This window comes from Citrus clementina, unplaced genomic scaffold (genome assembly GCF_000493195.1).
Source record: "Citrus clementina cultivar Clemenules unplaced genomic scaffold, Citrus_clementina_v1.0 scaffold_1, whole genome shotgun sequence".
Taxonomy (NCBI): Eukaryota; Viridiplantae; Streptophyta; class Magnoliopsida; order Sapindales; family Rutaceae; genus Citrus; species Citrus x clementina.
The window spans coordinates 27,613,005-27,635,030 of NW_006263303.1; the positions used below are offsets into that span (position 1 = coordinate 27,613,005).

The 22,026-nt window shown below is 33.5% G+C and overlaps 2 protein-coding genes and 1 pseudogene across 2 annotated transcripts; 2 read left to right on the plus strand and 1 right to left on the minus strand.

The window, feature by feature from the left end:
• Nucleotides 1–2,341: 2,341 nt before the first annotated feature.
• LOC18054618 (glutamate receptor 2.8) lies at nt 2,342–7,005 on the plus strand. The gene is made up of 5 exons (XM_024178572.1): nt 2,342–2,959; nt 4,204–5,522; nt 5,631–5,946; nt 6,034–6,443; nt 6,520–7,005. Exons 1-5 carry the CDS (start codon nt 2,677–2,679, stop codon nt 7,003–7,005), a joined length of 2,814 nt encoding a protein of 937 aa, XP_024034340.1. The 5' UTR covers nt 2,342–2,676.
• A 372-nt stretch (nt 7,006–7,377) lies between these two features.
• Nucleotides 7,378–11,625, minus strand: LOC18054619 (annotated as a pseudogene).
• A 7,342-nt stretch (nt 11,626–18,967) lies between these two features.
• On the plus strand, nt 18,968–20,988 carry LOC18054620 (cytochrome P450 81D1). Its single transcript, XM_006453390.2, has 2 exons — nt 18,968–20,023; nt 20,320–20,988. The coding sequence occupies exons 1-2, from the start codon at nt 19,127–19,129 to the stop codon at nt 20,941–20,943; spliced, it is 1,521 nt and encodes a 506-aa protein (XP_006453453.1). The 5' UTR covers nt 18,968–19,126; the 3' UTR covers nt 20,944–20,988.
• Nucleotides 20,989–22,026: the final 1,038 nt, after the last annotated feature.

Below are 22,026 nucleotides of genomic sequence, written 5' to 3' on the forward strand. Positions count from 1 at the left end.
ATTAAATTGGAATTTAGAAGTAATACAATAATTTTCATGGAGATTTAATTAACCCATTTCTTCTAGATGCGATTCTCAATATTATAAGGACAGTTTAAGGAAGTTTACGCTGAAGTCAAACTTTAATTTCCCCCAACAACTTTCCATGCAGTAACGGACGCCAAACATTAACGAACAATCATTTTCCATGTAACACAATCTCATAACTTTGACATCAAACAAGTATGTTGTGTCTTTACATCATCCCAAAAAAATAATAATAAATATGTTTTTCCAATCCAGTATCATCGTGCCCTTCTGTTGATAAACGCATCTGTGTGTGTGTGTATCTTAATTAAAATATTCCAAAAAATTAAAATAGAACCACAATTCATATTCAGACATTTAGAAATTTGCAAAAGAGAAGAGATTAGAACAAAGGCGGGGGTTCATCATTAAAGTTGTATTGAGTTTGCAAAATTTCTTTTTTGAGTAAGTTCATGCACGGATTTATAGATGCAAATAACTTCACCTCCAACCAAAATATATGTGACCAACAATTTCCATTTAGTTTAAAGCATACAAATTGATCTCTGTTCTCTTGTTAACAATTCTGGACCCAAAAAAAAACCTTCATGGACCACTCTAATCAACAACCCAGACAGCAGCCCGAAATACAAGCCAATGACCCAAGCAAGGAGGCCCAATAATGTACTATTACCTCCTTCATTGAAAGATACTTTCAGAATAATTTACGGCTGCCTTCAGTGCCTTGTTGATGAAGAAAATGTGAACAACTTAATAGTTGAAGATAAAAACTTTATAAAAGGTACAAACTTATATTTTTGTTTATTTTTGTGAGGTTTTTTAAAATTTAAAGTAGGTCGTTATGATGTATTCAATCTGAGATTACCTAGATAAAAAGTAGTAAAAAACCTTTATAGCTAATTTTTTTATTGTATAGGATACTTGTCTATGACAACTCAATTGGTTCGCATATTATAACTTTTTTTTTTTGACAACTCAAAGATTATTATATAGTACATATAATATAACACAGCATGACCCTAATAACTTAATTACAACTAAATTTCAATATTTCAGATTTTATTTGCTATTGATAGTAACGTGTTGAATATTCAATTCTTGCCGGCAAGCCCAAGACGAATGCTTCGCGGAAACTCCCGTAATCAGCATAGTATCTTTATTTTTTTTCCCTAGAATAAATAAACCCATATTTCAATGTCAGACCGCCCGTAGATTGCCATTTTTTGTTTGTTTGTTCATAAAAAATGATTATTAAAACAAATGTTGTGTACCAATAGTACAAAATTCTATGCCCAACATTAAATCAGATAAGGAATATATGGATATTTTGAGTGAGAATAAAAAATTTCTCCCATCACTAGATACTTTTCCAGTAAAAAATGTTGGTAATGGTTCGAAATAAATAAACATAAATTAGCAAAAAATAATAATGATTCATAAATGGAAATCAGGAGAGAATTTATCATAGTTTTTTTTTTGTTTGACAACACTGATCATCGACTTCAATAGCCATAAAATTATAAATATATGCTCCAATCTTTTGCTTTTTCAGAAAATATTTGCAAAGAAATATATATATATATGAACTTGGCCAATGCGATGAAGTGAGCAAAGAATAAATAAACGTAAAGTCGCTGTTGGGTTGGGCTCGCGGTTGCCTGCATGCCACAAAACTACTCGGAATCGGAATTAAAAAAGACTTTAACGTTGACGTACTTTAATATTGACTTATATAGGTAAACTTCTCTGCTTATGTGGAGCAATTAATACAAGCAAACTGTCACAAAAAATTTAATTTGAAATATGTTAAAATTCTTTTTCAACAAATACGATGCGCGGAGAGGAAGACTAATTCCATGCATTGAATGGTTCTGATTTTTATGTTTTCTAGAATATATGCAAAATACATCTAATTTAGTTTGAATTATTCAATTGTTTTAAGTGTGTTTTGTGTTTTTTAGTACCTTTTTTTTTTCTTTTGTTGACTAATCATTGAATCTGAATGGATATATTTATTAAATTATATCAAAGCCGTATGATTTTGGCTTATTATCACCGAGGGATTTACGTATACAATACAATGAAAGCCTTGTATAATTTAAGTTATTCATTCACATATAGGAAAAATATACAAAAACAAAATATAAAAACAGAAACTATAAAAACGAAACAAATATATATAATATTCAAAACTTACACATTCATATCTACAAAAATTTCAAACGAATAAACAATTAATCGCTACCTCCAGAAAATTGAAACTATCGAACTAAATCTGTTCTTTTTATTTTTCTTGTGATTTACGATGGTCTTGTTCAATATACTCTGAAGACTTTGAAATTGAGCTGGACATTCTCCACCAGCTGAACCTATTGCCACTTGCTTTCTCCGTCGTTGATCTGACTTGCTGCATGCTTCTTCCACGAAGTATCCATTTCTTAGTTTATTAAACTTGCACGTTAATTTGTCAATGGGTAATTATCAAACTGTAATATTTTTACACAAACTTTTCAAACAGAATGCATTAAACAACTGCTTTTTCATAGCATCTATTTTGTTTTCCGTTATGGACATAGGGTTAAGGCATGTATATATATGTATGTATCCTAAGCTTGGGTTTGCGCTGCTAGCTGCTAGTTAAACTTAATCATGGCCACCGTCAAGTGGTTGTTTCTTGATCTTATGCTTTTATTTCTTCTGCTTCATGACGCTATAGCTGATCATTCAGAAAGTCATGCTGAAAAACTCACAGAATCAAAATCATTAGTCCATATCGGAGCCATTTTTGATCCAGACACACTTGAAGGTGCTATAGCAGAAATCTCCATGAGTCTGGCCATTGAAGATTTCTATGCCCTTCATCCTAATTATCAAAGCAGGTTATTTGTACATTTTACGACGGCAAAGGATCTTGTTACCACGGCTGCTGCAGGTATCTATATTTCATTTTATAACTCATACATTTTTTGGTTGTTTTTTCCTAATTTTTTGCCATGAAATCTGGTCGATTACTGAAATGGATCATTGGCTTATATATGCTGCGCCACATTATTAGATATAATTTTTAATATTGTTATTTTTATCAACCACCAATATAACTCATTTTTTGTAAGATGAAAGCTAATTATTAAGATGAGTAGAGAATAACTTTTAGGTACCAATATCCACTATCCACTAAATGCATCTTCAGTATATACCTTAAATCTTTACCTTAAAAAATAATAATCTTTTCATGTCTTTTGCTTATTTATTTATGAAAATCACCCGTTTCCCCTCTAAGGGAAAAGAAAAAAAAAACTATCTTTTACTTTTTATCCACCTCATTTTTTTAATTTATGTAATTAATTTTTATCCGGAAAATAAGAGGTTTATGGTATGAACTATGAACCCCACTCACATGGGTGAGATGAGAATTGTGATAATGTTAGGCTAAATAATCAAAAGACAAAAGATGTCAAAGACTTTTGTTTATCCCTTTATTTATTGGTTTATCTATTTTTCTATATGTTAATTTGGTAACCATTTTTGTTTATTTCTTTTCTTATCATGAAAGCTTAAGAAATTAAACGAAAATGACAAGAAATAAATATGATTTTACTATATCCACACCAAACAGAACTTTCAACTAAAAAACTTATTTGAATTCATTATGTATGAAGATCACATTAGATACTTGCAATTTGTACCTCTTAAATGTATTTACCTATAAAGCTTACATGTATAGGACGGTATTGTTGACCATAAAGATAATGACTGGATTTTGTGAAAATTACTCTACCCATTTAATTTAATAGATATTGACTCCGTCGATGCTCTGAAGGTCAATTCCAATTAAATCAATAATGGAGTGAAGTTAAATTCATAATAATAATAATAATAATAATAAAATAATGACGTTTTGCTGGTTGTTAGAGTAATTAAATCTCAATAGATCGTAAGAAGTTGACGGAGCTCAAAATCTTAATTCAGTATTTCTTGAAACAAATAATTGAGAGATTTTTTTTTCTATTAATCTAGATATTATATTAGCTATAACATGCAACAATAATGCACAAGTTGTTGCTACTCAAACAATTTAAAGATTGTGGAAAACTAATTTTAGGTTATGTGTAATTTATAGTCAATATAACTTCGCAGCTGCTATTAATCTAATACATATATATATATATATTGCAGCTGTGGATTTACTGAAGAAATTTCAAGTGCAGGCCATTATAGGGCCACAAATACCAGCTGCAGCTCCGTTTTTAGTAGAGCTAGGAGAAAAGGCTCAAGTACCAATTATTTCATTTTTTGAAACAAGCCCTGAACTTTCTCCCGCTGAACACCCCTTTTTCATTCGAGTAACTCAGAATGATTCCCTTCAAGTAAAAGCAATCTCTGCTGTTTTACAAAATTTTAGTTGGCATGAAGTTGTTCTCATGTACGAAGACACGAATTATGGTGCTGGTTTTATCTCTTTTTTAGTTGATGAATTGCAAGAGAATGACATCCGAATATCCCATATGAGTAAAATCCCTACTTCTGCCGAAGATTTTCAGATTTCAAAAGAGTTAAGCAAGCTGAGCACAATGCAAACTAGGGTTTTCATAGTGCACATGAATACCGCCCTCGCGTCTCGCCTATTTGCACTTGTTGCTAAGAATGGAATGATGAGTAAAGGCTATACATGGATCGTTACTGCTTGTTTATCCAATTCCCTAAATGTCTTGGATTCTGAGGTTATTGATTCAATGGAAGGTGTGTTGGGTGTTAGGTCTCATTTACCTAAGTCTAAAGAACTTGGTCTTTTTGACAGGAGATGGAAAAGTAAACTTCATTCAATGAAGCCAAACAGTTCAGTGACTGAGATAAACATTTCTGGTCTGTGGGCATATGATACAATTTTTGTTCTTGCCAAAGCTGTAGAGAAGATTTTGTCACCCATAAATCCGAGCATAGTGAACCCTAGTAACCCTAGTGAAAGTACAACAGATTTCGGAAGCTTAGGTTTTTCTAGGATTGGTCATATTCTCTGCAATCAAATCCTGAACACCCAATTCAAAGGATTAAGCGGAGAATTCCATTTGGTTAATGGGCAATTGGAAAGTTCAGTCTTCGAAATTGTTAATGTTATTGGAACAGGAAGAGTTGTTGGATACTGGACTTCTGAGAAAGGATTGACTCAAACTTTGGATTTAACTTCTAAAAATGATTTGAAGCAGATTATATGGCCTGGAGATTCGACAATAGCTCCAACAGGTTGGGCTATACCCAGTTTAGTAGTAGGGACTCCGGTGAGACTAGGTTTTCCCCAATTTCTAAGTGTGCGCGAGGATGGTGACTTGAACAAGACTACTTACACTGGATTCTGCATGGAAATTTTCAATGCTACGTTAGAAATAGTAGAAGAAAAGTTAGGCATGAAGATTCATCCCCAGTTGGTTCCTTACGAGGATGAGAATGGGGAGATGGCTGGAACTTATGATGAACTTTTATATCAAATAAAGTTAAAGGTTAGGACGCAAATCACCTTTCACAAATATCCTTTCTTTTCAATCAGTCTCATTTTTTTTCAGTTATTTGTAATTTTTTTTTTTAAATGTTCTTTTGAGAGTATACAGAAGTTTGATGCTGTAGTGGGAGATATATCAATCGTGGCCAGTCGGACAGATTATGTTGAGTTCACATTGCCGTATTCAGAATCTGGGGTGACGATGCTTGTACCTGTTAAACGGGACAATCGCCATAACATGTGGATTTTTTTGAAACCTTGGACATGGGATCTCTGGTTAGCGGTCATTATTGCTTGCATTTTCATTGCTCTCATCATACGAACTATGGAGCACCAAACTGAAAACTCAGAGTTCGGAGGGTCGCCTGGACGGCAACTTGGCATGATCTTTATGTTTCCATTCTATGCTATGGTCATTCCTCAAAGTAATCAAATTTTTACCCTTTTACACAACTCAAGTTTCTTTAATTAGATGATTAATATTAAATGACTACTTCTCTTGCTTACAACAGGGGAGCTGGTGGTCAAAGACTGCTCTAAGTTTGTGTTGGTAATATGGTTATGGCTTGCATTTATCCTAATGCAGAGTTACACAGCAAGTTTATCTTCAATACTAACTGTAGATCAGTTGGAGCCGACATTTGCTGACCTGAAAAAGTTACGAACAGAAAGCCACTTTGTTGGATTCCAGAGTGGGTCCTTTGTAGAAGATTTTTTGGTGAAGCAATTGAATTTCAGCCGTAACCAAACAAGGCCACTGAGCAACTTCGGGGAATATAAGGAAGCCTTGAGCAATGGAAGTAGAAAAGGAGGTGTTAGTGCCATCTTTGAGGAAATCCCTTACATCAAAGTCTTCCTTAAGAAATATAGTTCTAAATATACAACTGCTGGACCAATTTACAGAACTGATGGATTGGGCTTTGTATGTAATTCATTTCTCTCTTTATAATCTTGTTTAAAATTTACCACGTGTCACATTATTCATTTTCTGTATGCAGGCTTTTGCTAAGGACTCTCCTCTAGTATCTCATTTTTCACAAGCCATTTTATTAGTCAGGGAGAACCAAACAAGAATGGACCGAATTGAGAAAAAGTATTTCGGAGAGAATGTTATGACTCCAACTCTAGCTCGATCGATCTCCAGTGAAAGTTCAAGCCTTCGTGCTTATAATTTTGGTGGCCTCTTCATCATCGTGGGGATTGCTACATTATTGGCACTACTCATCTCCGAAAGGTATATTTGGCAGAAGCCTGTGTCACTTGTTAACAAGTATTTGACATCTCAAAAGAGTCCTTCTAATGAGGTAGAATTAGTAGCACAACCAACAACACTTCCTGAGACGGATATAGCTGGTGGACATTCGTTGTCACCTGATCAAGCAGAGGATTCAGGCAACTCTGAGAGGACTAATTTTGGCCATATCAGTGGAGATACTTCTGCAGGAGAAGATGAAACAGAGAATGCCGAAGCTCACCATTCATAATAGATTGGCTCTATCTCTGATGAACTGCTAGTATTGAGTTAGTTCTTCGCAAATATGAGATGTGAATGCATATAGATAAAAGTTATGCATATTTTGTCTGGGTAAGGGATACTGTGTTAGACAGTACAATTGTCCGTAGAGTTTATGCAAGTATGAAAATAGTTTGCATTCATCGTTTGTTTGTTTTTTTAAAAAAAGAGAACAAAAGACAAATTCCATGTAGCTTATAATTTGGAATTCATCTACCATATTTTGATGCCACAATGACTGCAATTTTAACTTTATATATTTGTTTTATGTGGAAATCTGCTTGGATCCTATATGTTACATTGACATAGTCAGGGCAAGGGATTTAGCTTTCTGTGCTTCATTCTATTCCACTGCAATATCTTCTTTGATATGCACAGAAATCCTTCCAGAATTTCCTGAAGCCTGATGAACTTCAGATGAATGATCACCGGCATCCGTCTCAGCTGTTGGCTGCGCCGCTAATTCTATCCCGTTAGCAGGATGGTTAGATGTGAGATACTGTCTTACGAGTGCAACTGGTCTCTGCCAAATAAACCTTTCTGAAACGGTAATGGCTAATAAAGTAGCCATCCCTGCTATAATGAAGAGGCCACCGAAATTATAGGCCCGGAGACTAGAACTTTCTGTGTAAATTGTCGGGGCTAGAGTTGCAGATGTAACTTTCTCTCCAAAATACCTTTTCTCAATTTCATCCATTTTAGTCTCGATCTCTCTAACAAGCAAAATTACCTTTGAAAAATATGAAAAAAGAGGAGACTCCTTTAGGAATGCCTGAAAAATGCAAGTTACCAAATTAATAAAATTCATATATTGAAGTTTGAAATGCACAATAAACATAGATGTATATGCACATACAAAACCAAATCCAACGGTTCTGTAAATTAGTCCGGCCGTGGTATATTGAGAGTCATATGCCTTAAGAAAGACTCTGACGTAAGGGATTTCATCAAATATTGCAGTAACACCTCTATTTTTACTTCCATTGGACAAGGCCTCGTGGTACTCCTGGATAGTGCCATATGACTTGAGCTGGCTACGGCTGAAATTAAATTGCTTCTCCAATAAATTTCCCACAAAGCAACCGCGTTGGAATCCAATGAAGTGATCTTTTGTTCGTAGCCTTTCTAGGTTATCAAACGTAGGCTCCAATTTATCTATAGTTAGTATTGAAGATAAACTTGCATTATAACTCTGCATCAGGATAAATGCAAGCCATAGCCATACCACCAACACAAACCTAGAGCAGTCTCTGACCACCAATTCCCCTGTTACCAGTATTAGAACTAAATATTTATAAAATAGCAATAATGTAACATGTAACCTAGGGATAGAGATTTACTTTAAGGAATGCCGTTCGGTTCTCCCCAGAAATGACGTTCCTTTTTTGAACCCATTTTTAAAGAACTAAAAAAAAAAATAGAAAATTGAAAACTAAGTGACCAATTAACCAACCAACAAAACTACTTGTTACAAATAACATCTTGTTATTGCATCGAAACATATAAATATTGACTAATCTGGCTAACATTGAACTTGGTAAAAGGAAATGGTTGAATAATTGAAAAATGAGATTATTCAGGAATACACATTGAATGCTACGAAAGCATAGAATGGAAACAGCAAGATCATGGCGAGCTGTCGTCTATATGATCCTCTGAACTCGGTGTTTTCAGTATTGTGCTCCATAACACGTATGACAATCGTAATGAAGATGCAGGATGTACCAACTGTTAACCAAAGATCCCATGTCCAAGGTTTCAAGAAGATCCACATGTTCTCACGATTGTCGTCTTTAGCTAGTACAAGCTAAAGATACGCAATGTGAAATCAAGCTAAAGATACTCATCCTGATTCTGAGTACGGCAATGTGAAATCAACGTAATCTGTCCTGTTCGACACAATTGTTGTATCGCCCACAACAGCATCAAATTTCTAAAAGATACGCAAATACAAAATTGAATTTCTAGTTTCAATCACAATAAAAAAATTATTTGAAAGAAACTAAGAGTACATGAGAAAAGAGATTGGCTTGAACCTTGTTCTTAATTTGGAGAAGAAGATCATCATAGCTCCCGTCCATTAGTCCGGTCTCATCCTCAAAACCAATGAAATTATGAAGAACTTTAAAACCTAAATCTTTGTTCAACGTTTCTGATACAGTAGAGAAAACATCTATAGAGAATCCAGTGTAAGTAGTTTTGTTACCATTCTTGCGCTGTTCAACAAATTCCGGAAAACCTAATTTCACGGGAACCCCAATTTTTAAACTCGGTATAGCCCAACCTGTTGGTGTTGTTGTTGAGTCTCCAGGCCATATGATCTGCTTCAAGCCATTTTTATAATTTGAACCTATGTTTTGTGATATTCCCTTCTCAGGAGTCCAGTATCCTACAACTCTTCCATTTCCAATCACATTAATTATTTCAAAGACTGAACTTTCCAACTGTCCATTAATCAAATTAAATTCCCCATTTAATCCTTTGAATCTGGTGTTCCTAAGTTCATCTCTAGGTCTTGATCTAATCCTTGAAGCACCTAAACTTACAAATCTGTTCTGCTTTTGCTAGTGTTGGGCTTGACAAAGCTCGGATTTGTGGGCGGCAAAATCTTCTCTGCTGCCCTGGCTAATGCACAAATTGTATCGTATGCCCACAAGCAAGAAAAGTTGATCCCAGTCAGTGGACTATTCGGCTTCATTAAGGTAGCGTTTACTTTTTAGATTGGAGTGGGAATTCTGAGGAGTGGGAATCCTAGGATTGGGAGTGTGGAGTGAGAGTGGGAGTAAGTTGTTTACTTACACTGAAATGGAAGTATGGAATGGAGATTAGAATCCAATTTATGTGTTTATTTTATCTTGGATTGGGAGTAAATAGTTTCAAATTACAATTTTATCCTTATTTAAATTATTATAGTTTTTAATTACAAAGCTAATAAAAAATATATTTAATGAATAAATATTTATTTTATTATATTTGTAAATTTATAATAATTATTAATATTCTTAATTATGAACATAACATTTTTTTATTAATTTTAATTCTAATATAAAATGAAACGTTATTTTATTTTATTTAATATAATTTTATTAAATTTATTATTATATAAAATAATAATATTATATTATTTAGTACAAAATTAATATTTTCTTAGAATAAACTATTTATTATTATTAATATTAAATAAATATAGTACTATTATTTTTAAAATAAATACAATAATATTATATTTATTAATTCTCTATTAATATAATAATATTATTTTAAAATAATTTTAACTTAGAATCAATGCAAATTATTATTTAGTTAAATATAATAATATTATTTAAATAAATATAATATTATTTATTTTATTTTATTAATTATAAAATATTAAATTGAATTAAAAATAAAAAGGGTATAAAATAAATTACCACTCCCACCTCCCCCAATGGCAGTTCCACTCCTACTCCCCACTCCAAAAATAAGTGGAGCCCACGGAATGGGATTCCCAATCATTCACTAAATAAGTGAAGTAAATACTAGAATGGGAGGAATCCACACTCTTCACTCCCATTCCAGAAAGTAAACACAGCAAATGGAGTTCTATTTTCCATCTATTGTCGAAAGATTCAAGTTTTTTAGACTTGGGTACATGAGACCTAACACCCAACACACCATCCATTGAATCAACGACGTCAGAGTCCAGAACATTAAGTGAATTGGATAAGCCCGCAGTGATGATCCATGCATAGCCTTTACTCATCATTCCATTCTGATCTGCAAGTGCAAATAGCCGAGACACAAGGGCGGTATTCATGTACACTACGAAAACCCTAGTCTGCATTGTCATCAACTTCATTAAAGCTTTTGAAATTTGAAAATCTTCAGTTGATTTTGGGATTGCACTCATGTGCGCTACCCGGATATTAGTCTCTTGCAATGCATCAACTGAATAAGAAATGAAACTGGTACCATAATCGGTGTCTTCGACACTAGGACAACTTCATGCCAATTAAATTTTTGTAAAACAGCAGAGATGGCTTTTGCTTGAACGGAATCATTTTGAGCAACTCGAATGAAATAATGGCTCTCAATGAGAGAAAGAGTAGGGCTTGTTTCGAAAAATGAAATAATTGGCACCTGAAAATTTTCTCCTAACTCTACTAAAAATGGAGCTGCAGCTGATATTTGTTGCCCTATAATGGCATCTACTTGAAACTTCTCTAGTAGATCCACAGCTGCATTCCAGGGAGAAACATAATATCTATGGTTAGTTCAAATCACATTACTAATCTTAATCTGTAATTTCTAATTTGTATGTTGGAACTTCAAATCACAGTTATTATTTTCCTTTTTTTCCTAATCACTGTCCTAAATTTCCCTTATTCATTCAATGTCACTATGGCTTATAAAAGTATTTTAGTTTGCTGGAGGTTCACTTCTGGAGTTAGTAACTCGTATAATGTCAAGAAAGAAAGTTGTTGTGGACAAGTTCTAAACCTTTGGAAAGTGTCTTAAGCCCTTAAAACGTACATAAAGCCATTAACAATGGAGCAAATGTTTTGAGACACTCAAGATTTAAGCAAGCACTCTTAAGTTTGTAGTTGCCCATTTCATCCCACCAAACTTAATAAGATCGATATTGTAAATATTGAAGTTCGAGTACGGAATTGAAAGCCACAAATACCTTAGTTTTGGCAAATTTATGAAGTGAAGAAATATATGTACTTTACTAATATTTTAATCAAAATCTTTCTTCTTCGTAATGAGCACAATAACTTTCTCAAATTATTTTAGAATTCATCTTTGGTCAAATCAGAACCCTTTTTGAAAATAGTGATTGCATTTCCACACACAATAACTGATAAACATTGAACTCGAAACTCAAAAGTACTACAAGTCGTTTAGAGGATTCAGTCTCGGATGACTTGTCACTTGTAGAGTTCCTGAAGCCAGAACCGACATATTCTCAGTCGTCAGTTCTACCTTTAGTAGTACACGTGATTTGCACGTGTGTTGAAGCTAACTTTTCTTTGGATCAAGAAACGACATCTCTGAGTGCCGTTTCTTAATCACACTTAAATCAGCGTGTGACAAGCACGTGAGGCAGAGCTTCTTGGATAGTTTTGGAGGGAATGGTAGTTAGCGTAACAACCCAGAAACAGAGGATAAAAGGGTGCAGGCTTGGTCATCATCAATACATGACTTGGGAAACACTGAGAGTAGAGAGATAGATAGAGAGAGAAAGGGGTTTACAAGTTCTTGTTCTCTGTGAATCAAATCCTATTCTTGTATTGTTTTGTGAACGATTTAGTGAAAGACTGTTGCTTTGTTTCCAGTGGATGTAAGCACCACTTCTTGGTGCTGAACCACTTATACTTGGTGCCATATTGTTTCTTTAATGCTTTGGTTTTTTGCGTGTGATTGTTGCTCGAAAATCTGTGCTGTTAATTCTCAAACCATTGATACAGAATTAAGTGTCTTGGGGAGAATTTGGTTAGTCGTATCAAAGCCAAATTCACAACAATAACAAAGCATCACAGTTAATCCCTATTTTCAAGTAACGAGATCATTAAACTCTCTGGGTCTCAATGAGTGGGAAAAATGAAGCACAACAATGGAATCACAACCAGTCTTACAGTCCATAATACTCCGTCAACAATTTTCAATCATCCAAACAGCTTTGCCTAATCTGTTTAAATTTTACTTGCAGCATTCTATCTTGATATTGAAGAACCAACTTCCCCAAAATTTGTTCCACATATTGAATCCTATAATAATGCTAGGTATCCCAACATTTAAGGGGTTAAAATATTGGGATCCCTAACATTAATTTGATTATGGAAAGTATTGCCAAATAGTCTTTTCCGGGGATTATTAATGACTTGTCACATCTCCTTCTACTTCAGAAGGCAATCCCATCTTGTACTTTAAAATTTGAACAACATATAAAAGGACTCTTCATATGCAATTAGACTAATTACTACTCATCAATCTAAAGAAACATGAAAGTCTTCCACCAAGAAGAAGCAAACTGAAAAACGATTAGAAATTATACAATTATCCAATTGTATTCAAAATCTATGTACAGAAAGAGAAAGAAAAATATATGGCTAAGATACAAAAATGGATAAAACATAAGTCTGCATCATTGCAAAAGCAACATAATTACTTGGGATTTCAGTTAAACATAGGGATGTCACTAAAATAACTATACGTTTGTGCTCTTCTGCAGATATCCTAAAATTTTAAAAAGTTCACCCTTGGTCTTTACCAAGGAATATAAATGCAAAACTTGAAGATAATTTTGGAAAACTCGTAACCTCCGAGACTATCCCCCTCGGATAATTCTTTACTACTTCCCCCATAATACTCATTTGCTGCCATAACAGCAACATGTGTCCATTTTTTAGTAGAATCTCATCAACTCAAGTTCTTTATTCCGGCCTACACATTCAACTGGCTTGAGATTATATGTCAAACATGGAATAACCTTATCTGGTAGCATCCAACAACCTTCATCACCTTCGTAATATTGCTGCTGCAAAGAAAGAACAAATTGAAGTACTGATAAGTAACTTAATAAATTACAGTATATATAAAGGAGCATCATTATAAGATAATAGATCGTCAAGTTCAATCCATTGATTATATAACTCTTTCTATAAAAAGACTTGACATATTTTTGTCATTTGCCAATTCTTTCTATAAAGAGTTGTTTTTCTAGACTTTAACAAAATGCAAACATTCACAATAAAGAATGTTAATGGCACTCTGAAAGATTGAAATTCTCATACATTTGATGCTACCATATCTAACAAAAAACCGAATAATATTTATATAGAAACTATTTCTACCAGAATCAATAGCTTTAATGTTAAAATTACCATAAGAGCTTCTAGATGAAGAGAGCAGTTGAGCAAGCTGATTATTGCTTCCTCATGTCAACATCCTTTAGTATTAAAAGACTTCAAATTATCGAAATGAAGTGGCAAGAGGCATTGGTGGCACGACACAGAGAACAAAGAGATAGAAACTATAAGTACTCTAGAGAAGTGCAATAAGTGCACCAAAATTAATCAATGATGATAGACATAAACTTAAGCTCCTCACATAAATTGGCTTGCACCGAGTCTTAAGAGCAAACTAGCATTTGTACGTCGAAGTTCACCATTTGATAGGATTCTTATTTTCAAAAGAAACAAAAGTAATTATGTGATTGCATAAAGTTTAAATGTAGCTTGACTTACTTGGATTGCTTAAGATTCAATATAGCAAATAATAGTTTCAATGTTAACATGATTTAACTTCTTGAAAAAAAAAATCCATAGAGAAATTATGTAGTGTCAAAACTTTAGTACTGAAATGTCCTTCGAGGATATCCCGAAGAATATGACAACTGTCTTTTGAATAAGGCAATGCCTCTATGTCATTTAAGGCATGTGTAAGGAGTTGAGACCATGAAAGGAGAATTCCCCTAGCTCTGAACCTGAAAATTCAAAAGAACGAAGACTTGGGCAAGCTGTATTTATCTTGAAGTTCTCCAAGGAATCACCAACAGGGTCCCTGAAATCAAGTCTATTTAGATCCAAATTCTTCATGCTGGCGGAAGAAATGTCAAGAATCTCATAACCATGAAACACACAATATCACATTGTCAAATCCACAAGTAGGGAACAACTTGAAATAAAGTTTCGATATTGCTCATAATCCCACAATGAAACATCTTCTAAATCAATACATCAAAATCGACCCATTTTGAGATGATAATTCTAACATCCAATTGACAAAATCACCCAATTGACAAAATCTTTAAATTTTTCCCTTTTATATATGGAAGAAATAAGGCGCTAGTTTCCCTTTCATATATGGGAGAAATAAGGCGCTAGCCCTAGTGACGTCAATGGTTTCAAGGAATGGGAAGATGGGATGAATGACGTGTTCCGGCAGATTGGTGTTGCTGATTCTATCTTCAGGATTCCAAGAGACCGCCATTGAATTGAACATAATGTGTAGCACTATTGTGTTATGAATATTTTCAATCATAAATTACAATAAAATTGACATTTAAAATATTAAATAATTATTTTTATTTAAATATGATTTATTTTATGATAAAATATTATTTTATTTATATTCTTTGATATGTCTATTATTTATTTAACATCTAAATTTTGTGAGGATACAAACGTAAAAGTATTAATTTGTTAGATTTTTAAATTTAAAAAATAAATAACTGAATACTTATTTTTAAATATTTTGATAAAAATAAAATATCATTCAAATTTAAATATTTAACTTTATTTAAAATTTAAATTAATTTAAGTATTTTTAACTTTTAAAAAAAAAAATGAACGTCACCTAAATGTCACCCTCGTCCAAGTATGCTCAAGCTTCTTTCGATAAATTTGAATTATTTAACAATACTATCTACTTTTATTTCCTTTCATAACAGCTAGTCACAGCACGCCAACCTCAAAAGAAGCATTAAGATCTTCACATGTGTAATGCAGCATGTTAATCTACCCAATTTCATTTGCAAGTTGCAATTTACAGGACAAGGACCTTGATGTGGATTGATGGAAAAAAATTATGGAAATTTTCAATATTTTGATTAGTTTAAAAATATTTAAAATAAAGAAATAAAATAAATTTATGTTGATCTTAAAAAAAACCTCGTAAATTTAAGAACCTAAAACTCATCGATTCCACTGAATACGAAAAAATAATAAGAATAGAATTTAAACCAAGAGTTTATTAATATTAAGTTTGCTTGTAAAAGTTACAAAATATACTTATTTATACTAACTATAATTTATTTTAATTTGAATATAAGCCCTACTTTAATAAGATTCATATCACAACTAAGAATACAACTCGAATAACTAATGCATAAACAATAAAATTCTAAATGGACAACTAAATTGAATTAAAATATTTCTAATTATTATAAGTTTCGATTTAATTAAGACTGCTTTAATTTCTTGTTTTTTCTCTCTTAAGCTCTCCTACTGTAATGAGTGATTTAAATTGATTTTTTATTTTTGATGTTAAAATAAAGTCATTTTTTTAATTTATTTATAATTAAGCTGAATTTTTCCCTGAACTTAAAAATTAAGAAAGGTAAGAAAAAAAATAAAATAGTTGTGGATCCTAATCGGTTTATCCCAACTATAAGAATCTTTAGCCTACTCTTTGATTAGGAAAATGAGATTCTTACTACAATGAGCACAGAACTGTACGTTTTGTGCTTACTATAAATTCTCACTGTGGTGAGCATCTCACACAACTCACGCACCGGAAGCCCACATGCCAAATCTCATCTCACTCTAGCCACAAATCTCACCAAATATCCCTCAGATTCTCACCAAATTTTGAGGGATATTGCTTATTACATCTCCCTTGAGAAACGTGCACTGGATTCTTGCATGTATTGATTTGTGCTGATTGTAGATTTTGCAGTGTCCATTGATTTCAGTGCTCTCTTGCTTGCTCCGGTGACATGCGTACTTTCGATCTTTCAAACCGTAGAATATCAACATTTACAAATTTATCCTTAAATTAACGATCAGAAGAGCGACCAATAATTGTATAACGCTACTGAATTGATGCTTCTGTTTGCTTTGTCACCGGAGCAAGATTGATTATTATTGGCCATCACTTGTCAGAAAAACAAATTAACAATATATATATATACATATACCTGTCTATGGTGCAGACTCTGTAACTAACATCTCCCACCATCCCACCATTCGATTTTCTATTGTTTAATTTCTCACTCCACATTCAATCACATCCAACGGCTGATGCTGCGGTCTGTAACTTACAGATTCTGTAAGCTAGCAAAGTCCATATATATATATATATTGACCATCACTTGTCAGAATATATATATAGATTGATTATTATTGACCATCACTTGTCAGAAAAACAAATTGACATTATTTTTCTGACAAGTGATGGTCAATAATAATCAATCCATTTAATTATCAAACTACAGACAACAAAATAACATGGATATATGTCACAGGGGCGGAGACAGCATAGTAATTTACTAGGGGCTTTAAAAAAAATCATAATGATTTATTGGGGGTTTTAGAAAAAATTATAGGCTTGATTATAAATTAGTGGGGGTTTTAGAAAAAATTATTGAGAATTTTAAAAAAACTAAATTAATTATTAAAAAAAAATTTTCCAGTGGGGGCTTAAGTCCCCACTGGTCCTAAGGTGAATCCGCCCCTGGATATAACGTGAAGATCTATCAAGAAATTATAAATTGACTTTGATAACTTAAATTATTAGGTAATGATATGGTCTAGACAACTTCCAATGGCTAAGATGTCGGCAGACAATCTAATAATTACGTGTGCCCACGCTCTTGGTAAGGAGTCATTTCCCTTCCAAGTTCCATGTTCCGAACGTATTCCAAATCTTTACGCAATTAAATAAGTAAACGATATACGATACATCCGCCAGCTTGAAATATGAAATAATATCTTCCTACGCTAAATGACAGAACTGGGATCTCCTTTCTCTCAGCAAATCTCCTTCTGGCATCCATGTGCTTTTCATTCTCGTTCATCTTTAACTATGGGGTTGATCCAGATTTTACGCTTACTACTGGACTGGTGCATCCGCTGCAAAAATTCACAAGATTCAAATCTTAACATAAATTATAAGCCTCAAATCTAACCTAAATTTAAAGATTTCGTGTAAAACCTAAAGTCACAAATCTAAATATGGTTTCAAATATAATGCACCCGCACCATTCAATATATTTAGGATCTCAACACAAATAAATGAGAAATTCTAAGAAATACTGGACGTAATAAAATCATACAATAATATTATCAACAATTCAATCTTTAGAATAAGATTATTTGTGTATACAGACCAACTTTGTTACATGCACCAATTCCAGTGAATATTATGTATCATATGGCGAAAAGAATATGTAATTTTTGTTTCAAAACTTTTTTGAATTTATCTCACCACATGTTTAAATATTGTTAGTTAACGGTTCCATGTCATTTTGTGACGTGAAACCATAATTTATTTCTTATGTCGATAACCCAAATTCATTTCTCCTATTGTTACCATAATGGGAGGAGTACTATAGATTCCCCTTCAAATATAAGTTCAAAATACTTACATCCAAATTCAAATGGGCTGTGACACTTACCTCCTTTAAAAATTAAAAATATTGTATTTATCCCCTTTACACTAACAATTTAAGTTATTTTAATTGAAAATGTCTATATTGCCCCTAAACATCCATCAAAATAAAATATCTTTTTGTGTGTAATGTGACAATATTGTCATTGATAAGTTAGGTTAATTACATAATTTATTTTTATTTAGAATTTTGGCCTTGTATATTAGATTTTCTTTTAAAATTTTGCTCCATAGTAAGATAATTCCATTTTATTCCATTTTCATCACATCATGGATTATATATTAATTTTATTTACATAAGACAATACATTCTCTTATTGATAACAAATTAAATAAGCCTCACCAAACCTTCAAATGTTGTATTGCACTAATTTATTTACAGTTTTCAGTTTTTAAACCAAGAAAATATGAAAAATAAAATAAAATGTTATATAAATTAAGTAATTAACTTAACTTATTATTACTTAATTTAATTTATTAAAGATAATATTGTCATAACACATATATAATATTTCATGTTCATGGATGTTTACTATTTGTAAAATAACTTAAATTGATTAAGGGCAATATGGATTTTTTTATTGTAGAATAACTTAAGTTGTTAGCATAAGAAAGTTAAGAGTAATGTTTTTAAATTTGAGGGGGTAAGTATCTTAGCCTATATGAGTTTAGGTGTAAGTATTCTCAGCTTATATCCCAGGGGAGAATATGTAATTTTCCTTACTATAATATAATATATTATTATGAAACAAGGATCTGCACGTATCGTAATAATCATCCAAAAATATTACAGCAGGTTCAACATTTTCAATCTTTGCATTAATTCATCTACAAATATAAATAGTAGAGACATGGTATATGCCTGCTTTAAATATGTTGTTCTTTGCATCCAATAAACCAGCTTCGATTGCAAGCTGTAGTTTCAGCTTTCAGGCAAAATGCTTTTGTACTTAATTCTCTTGATAGCCTTGTACATCGTAGCAACCCACTTGAATAACAAGATAAAAAATCTCCCACCAAACCCCTTCCCAGCTCTGCCCATCGTAGGCCACCTTTACCTCATCTTCAAGAATAAACCTCTCCACCGAACTCTCTCCCAACTCTCATCCAAACACGGCCCTGTTCTCCTCCTCAACCTCGGCACCCGTCGTGTCCTCCTCTTGTCCTCTCCATCCGCCGTAGAAGAATGCTTCACCAAAAGCGACGTCGTCTTCGCCAACCGCCCTCGTATCCTCCTCGGAGAGCACTTAGGCTACAACAGCACCAGCCTGGTGTGGTCCCCATACGGCAGCCATTGGAGAAACCTGAGGAAACTTCTCTCTCATGATATCTTATCAAACACAAGTCTCCAAACGCTTTCTTGCTGCATACGCAAGGACGAGGTCAGATCATTGATTCAAAGACTCATCAACAATCAAAATCAAACGGTGGACATGAAATCTGCTTTCCTTGACTTTACGCTGAACGTGATTACGAGGATGATGGCTGGGAAGAGGTACTTCGGCGACGATGTGGCTGCCCGAGTCGCGGAGGAGGCAGAGAGATTTCGAGAGATGATGGCTGAAACAGTGCGTGTTGGTGGCGGGGTAAATGCATTAGATGTTTTGCCGGTGTTAAAGTGGCTAGCTTTTGGAGCTGCAGAGAGAAAGTTTATTGCTTTGCAAGAGAAGAGAGATCGGTTTATGCAAGATTTAATAGAAGACAATAAAAGAAAAATGGGGATTGATCATGCGAATGATCGGAGAATGAAGACGATGGTTGAAGTTTTGTTGTCTTTGCAAGACCAATCAGATGCCCAGTTTTACAAGGACGAAACTATTAAAAGCCTCATGCTAGTAAGACATTAATTTGTCTTTAATACTACCACTGGTTCTTTATCTAATAACTTAAGTTCGGTCTGTTGTATTTTTTTTTTTTAATTTCAGCTTACTTTTTAAAATGTCTGGTAAATACTTGCAGATTGCTACTATTGTTTGCTACAACAATAAATTCAAAAAGTACGGGATGAAATTAAAGCAACTTTCAATTGACCGCTAATATTATTAACAAATTACTAAGCGGACTCTTAAGGTTTTAGATTGAATGAGTTACCAACAATAATGATGTTTTTACTGCATCTTAATTTCTACAGGTTTTCTTAGTAGCAGCAAATGACACTTCATTGGGGACAATAGAATGGGCAATGTCACTTCTGCTAAACAATCCAGATATTTTGGAAAAAGCACGAAGCGAAATTGACAATCAAATAGGATTTGATCGTTTTGTTGATGAACTTGATTTGACTAAACTCCCTTATCTTCGTTGTATTATATTAGAAACATTGCGGTTGTACCCAGCAGGGCCTTTTCTATTGCCACATGAATCATCAGAAGAGTGTACGGTTGGAGGGTTCCGCATACCGCGTGGCACAATGCTATTGGTGAACATATGGGCCATACAAAATGACCCTAAAATTTGGGAGAATCCAACAAAGTTCAATCCTGAGAGATTTGAGGGGATCGAAGGCGCGAGAGATCATGGGTTCAAGTTCATGCCATTTGGGTCAGGGAGAAGGAGCTGTCCTGGTGAAGCCTTGTCAATGAGGATTGTTGGATTGACGCTGGGATCATTGATTCAGTGCTTTGAGTGGGAAAGAGTTGGTGAGAAGATGGAGGACATGGCCGAGGCGTCTGGGCTTGTTTTGGCAAAGGTTCAGCCTTTGCAGGCTAAGTGTCGCCCACGCCCAGCAATGCTCAAGCTTCTTTCACAAATATGACTAATTTTTGCCATGCATATGATGATACCGCATTTTGATGGTTGGCGTCGGATGATAAATAATCAAAACTTTGTTGTTTATTAGATATAGAATAAATTAACAAAGGTAATGAACTAAAATTATTTAATTTCCATTTTCTGAATTTTGAATTTGAACCCAAATACTTATATGTAACTTGGCAATTTTCAAAGAAATAATGAGGTTTTATTGTCCCTCATCCTAAGAGTACTCGACATAATTATAGCTTGTAGAGTTGCCAATTCACTGTTCTGCCCCTAAATTATAAATAAATACAGGTGATGCTCCCTCTTCCGCAACATTTTTTAGTTAAAAAAAATAAAGCAAATATAAATTTAGTTGGTTTGGTTACACTTTCGGTTAGACTTTTCAGCAATTTTCCTGGAGTCCCCACCAACACTAATGAGGTTTATGTTTGATCAGCAATGAGTGCACTACCGTGTCCAACAATGTCGACAAAGACTTCGAGTCCTAAGATAAAAATAAAACTACCAATCTTTTATGCGATTAAACCTTTTTTAGAAGTATATATATATACACACACACACTTCGGTTAATGTTGGATCTAACTTTTTAAAATTAAAATAATATTCTTGTAAGATGAATATTAAAATTCAAATAATCTAACATACAACCTGTGAAAAATGAATGATAATTAAATGAATTTTAATTTTAATAGAATTACTTATTGACATGGACCGCTTGGGTGACAGTTGAAAATACATAAACTAGATAATTAAATAATTAGCTCAAATTATAAGGCCTGAAATGATATTTGCCCTAAATAAACACAATAAAGTCAGCAACCATTCAATAACCAGCATATATTTGAATACTTGAAGTGACTAGAATTTCCACGTGATGGGTTGTCTTCCGCTCCAGCTAGTTCTGAGATGCAAGAGACGACTTAGACGCAAGTCATTGCCGTGTTACGACCCAAGTCTTTGACTCTTTGGAAGAAACAATTAAGGAAGACTTTCCGTTGGCATGGGCCAAGGACGAGCCAAGTTGTGCATGGTCGTTAGTCATGCACGATAGAAATATCATTTAGCATTAATTAACCAT

Bases quoted from the DNA above. Each gene is read 5' to 3' on its own strand.
- LOC18054620 (XM_006453390.2), top strand. From the start codon at position 19,127: ATGCTTTTGTACTTAATTCTCTTGATAGCCTTGTACATCGTAGCAACC. The intron at 20,024-20,319 runs GTAAGACATTAA...TAATTTCTACAG, and splicing joins CTATTAAAAGCCTCATGCTA to GTTTTCTTAGTAGCAGCAAA.
- LOC18054618 (XM_024178572.1), top strand. From the start codon at position 2,677: ATGGCCACCGTCAAGTGGTTGTTTCTTGATCTTATGCTTTTATTTCTT. The intron at 5,523-5,630 runs GTTAGGACGCAA...GAGAGTATACAG, and splicing joins TATATCAAATAAAGTTAAAG to AAGTTTGATGCTGTAGTGGG. The intron at 5,947-6,033 runs GTAATCAAATTT...TGCTTACAACAG, and splicing joins TGCTATGGTCATTCCTCAAA to GGGAGCTGGTGGTCAAAGAC.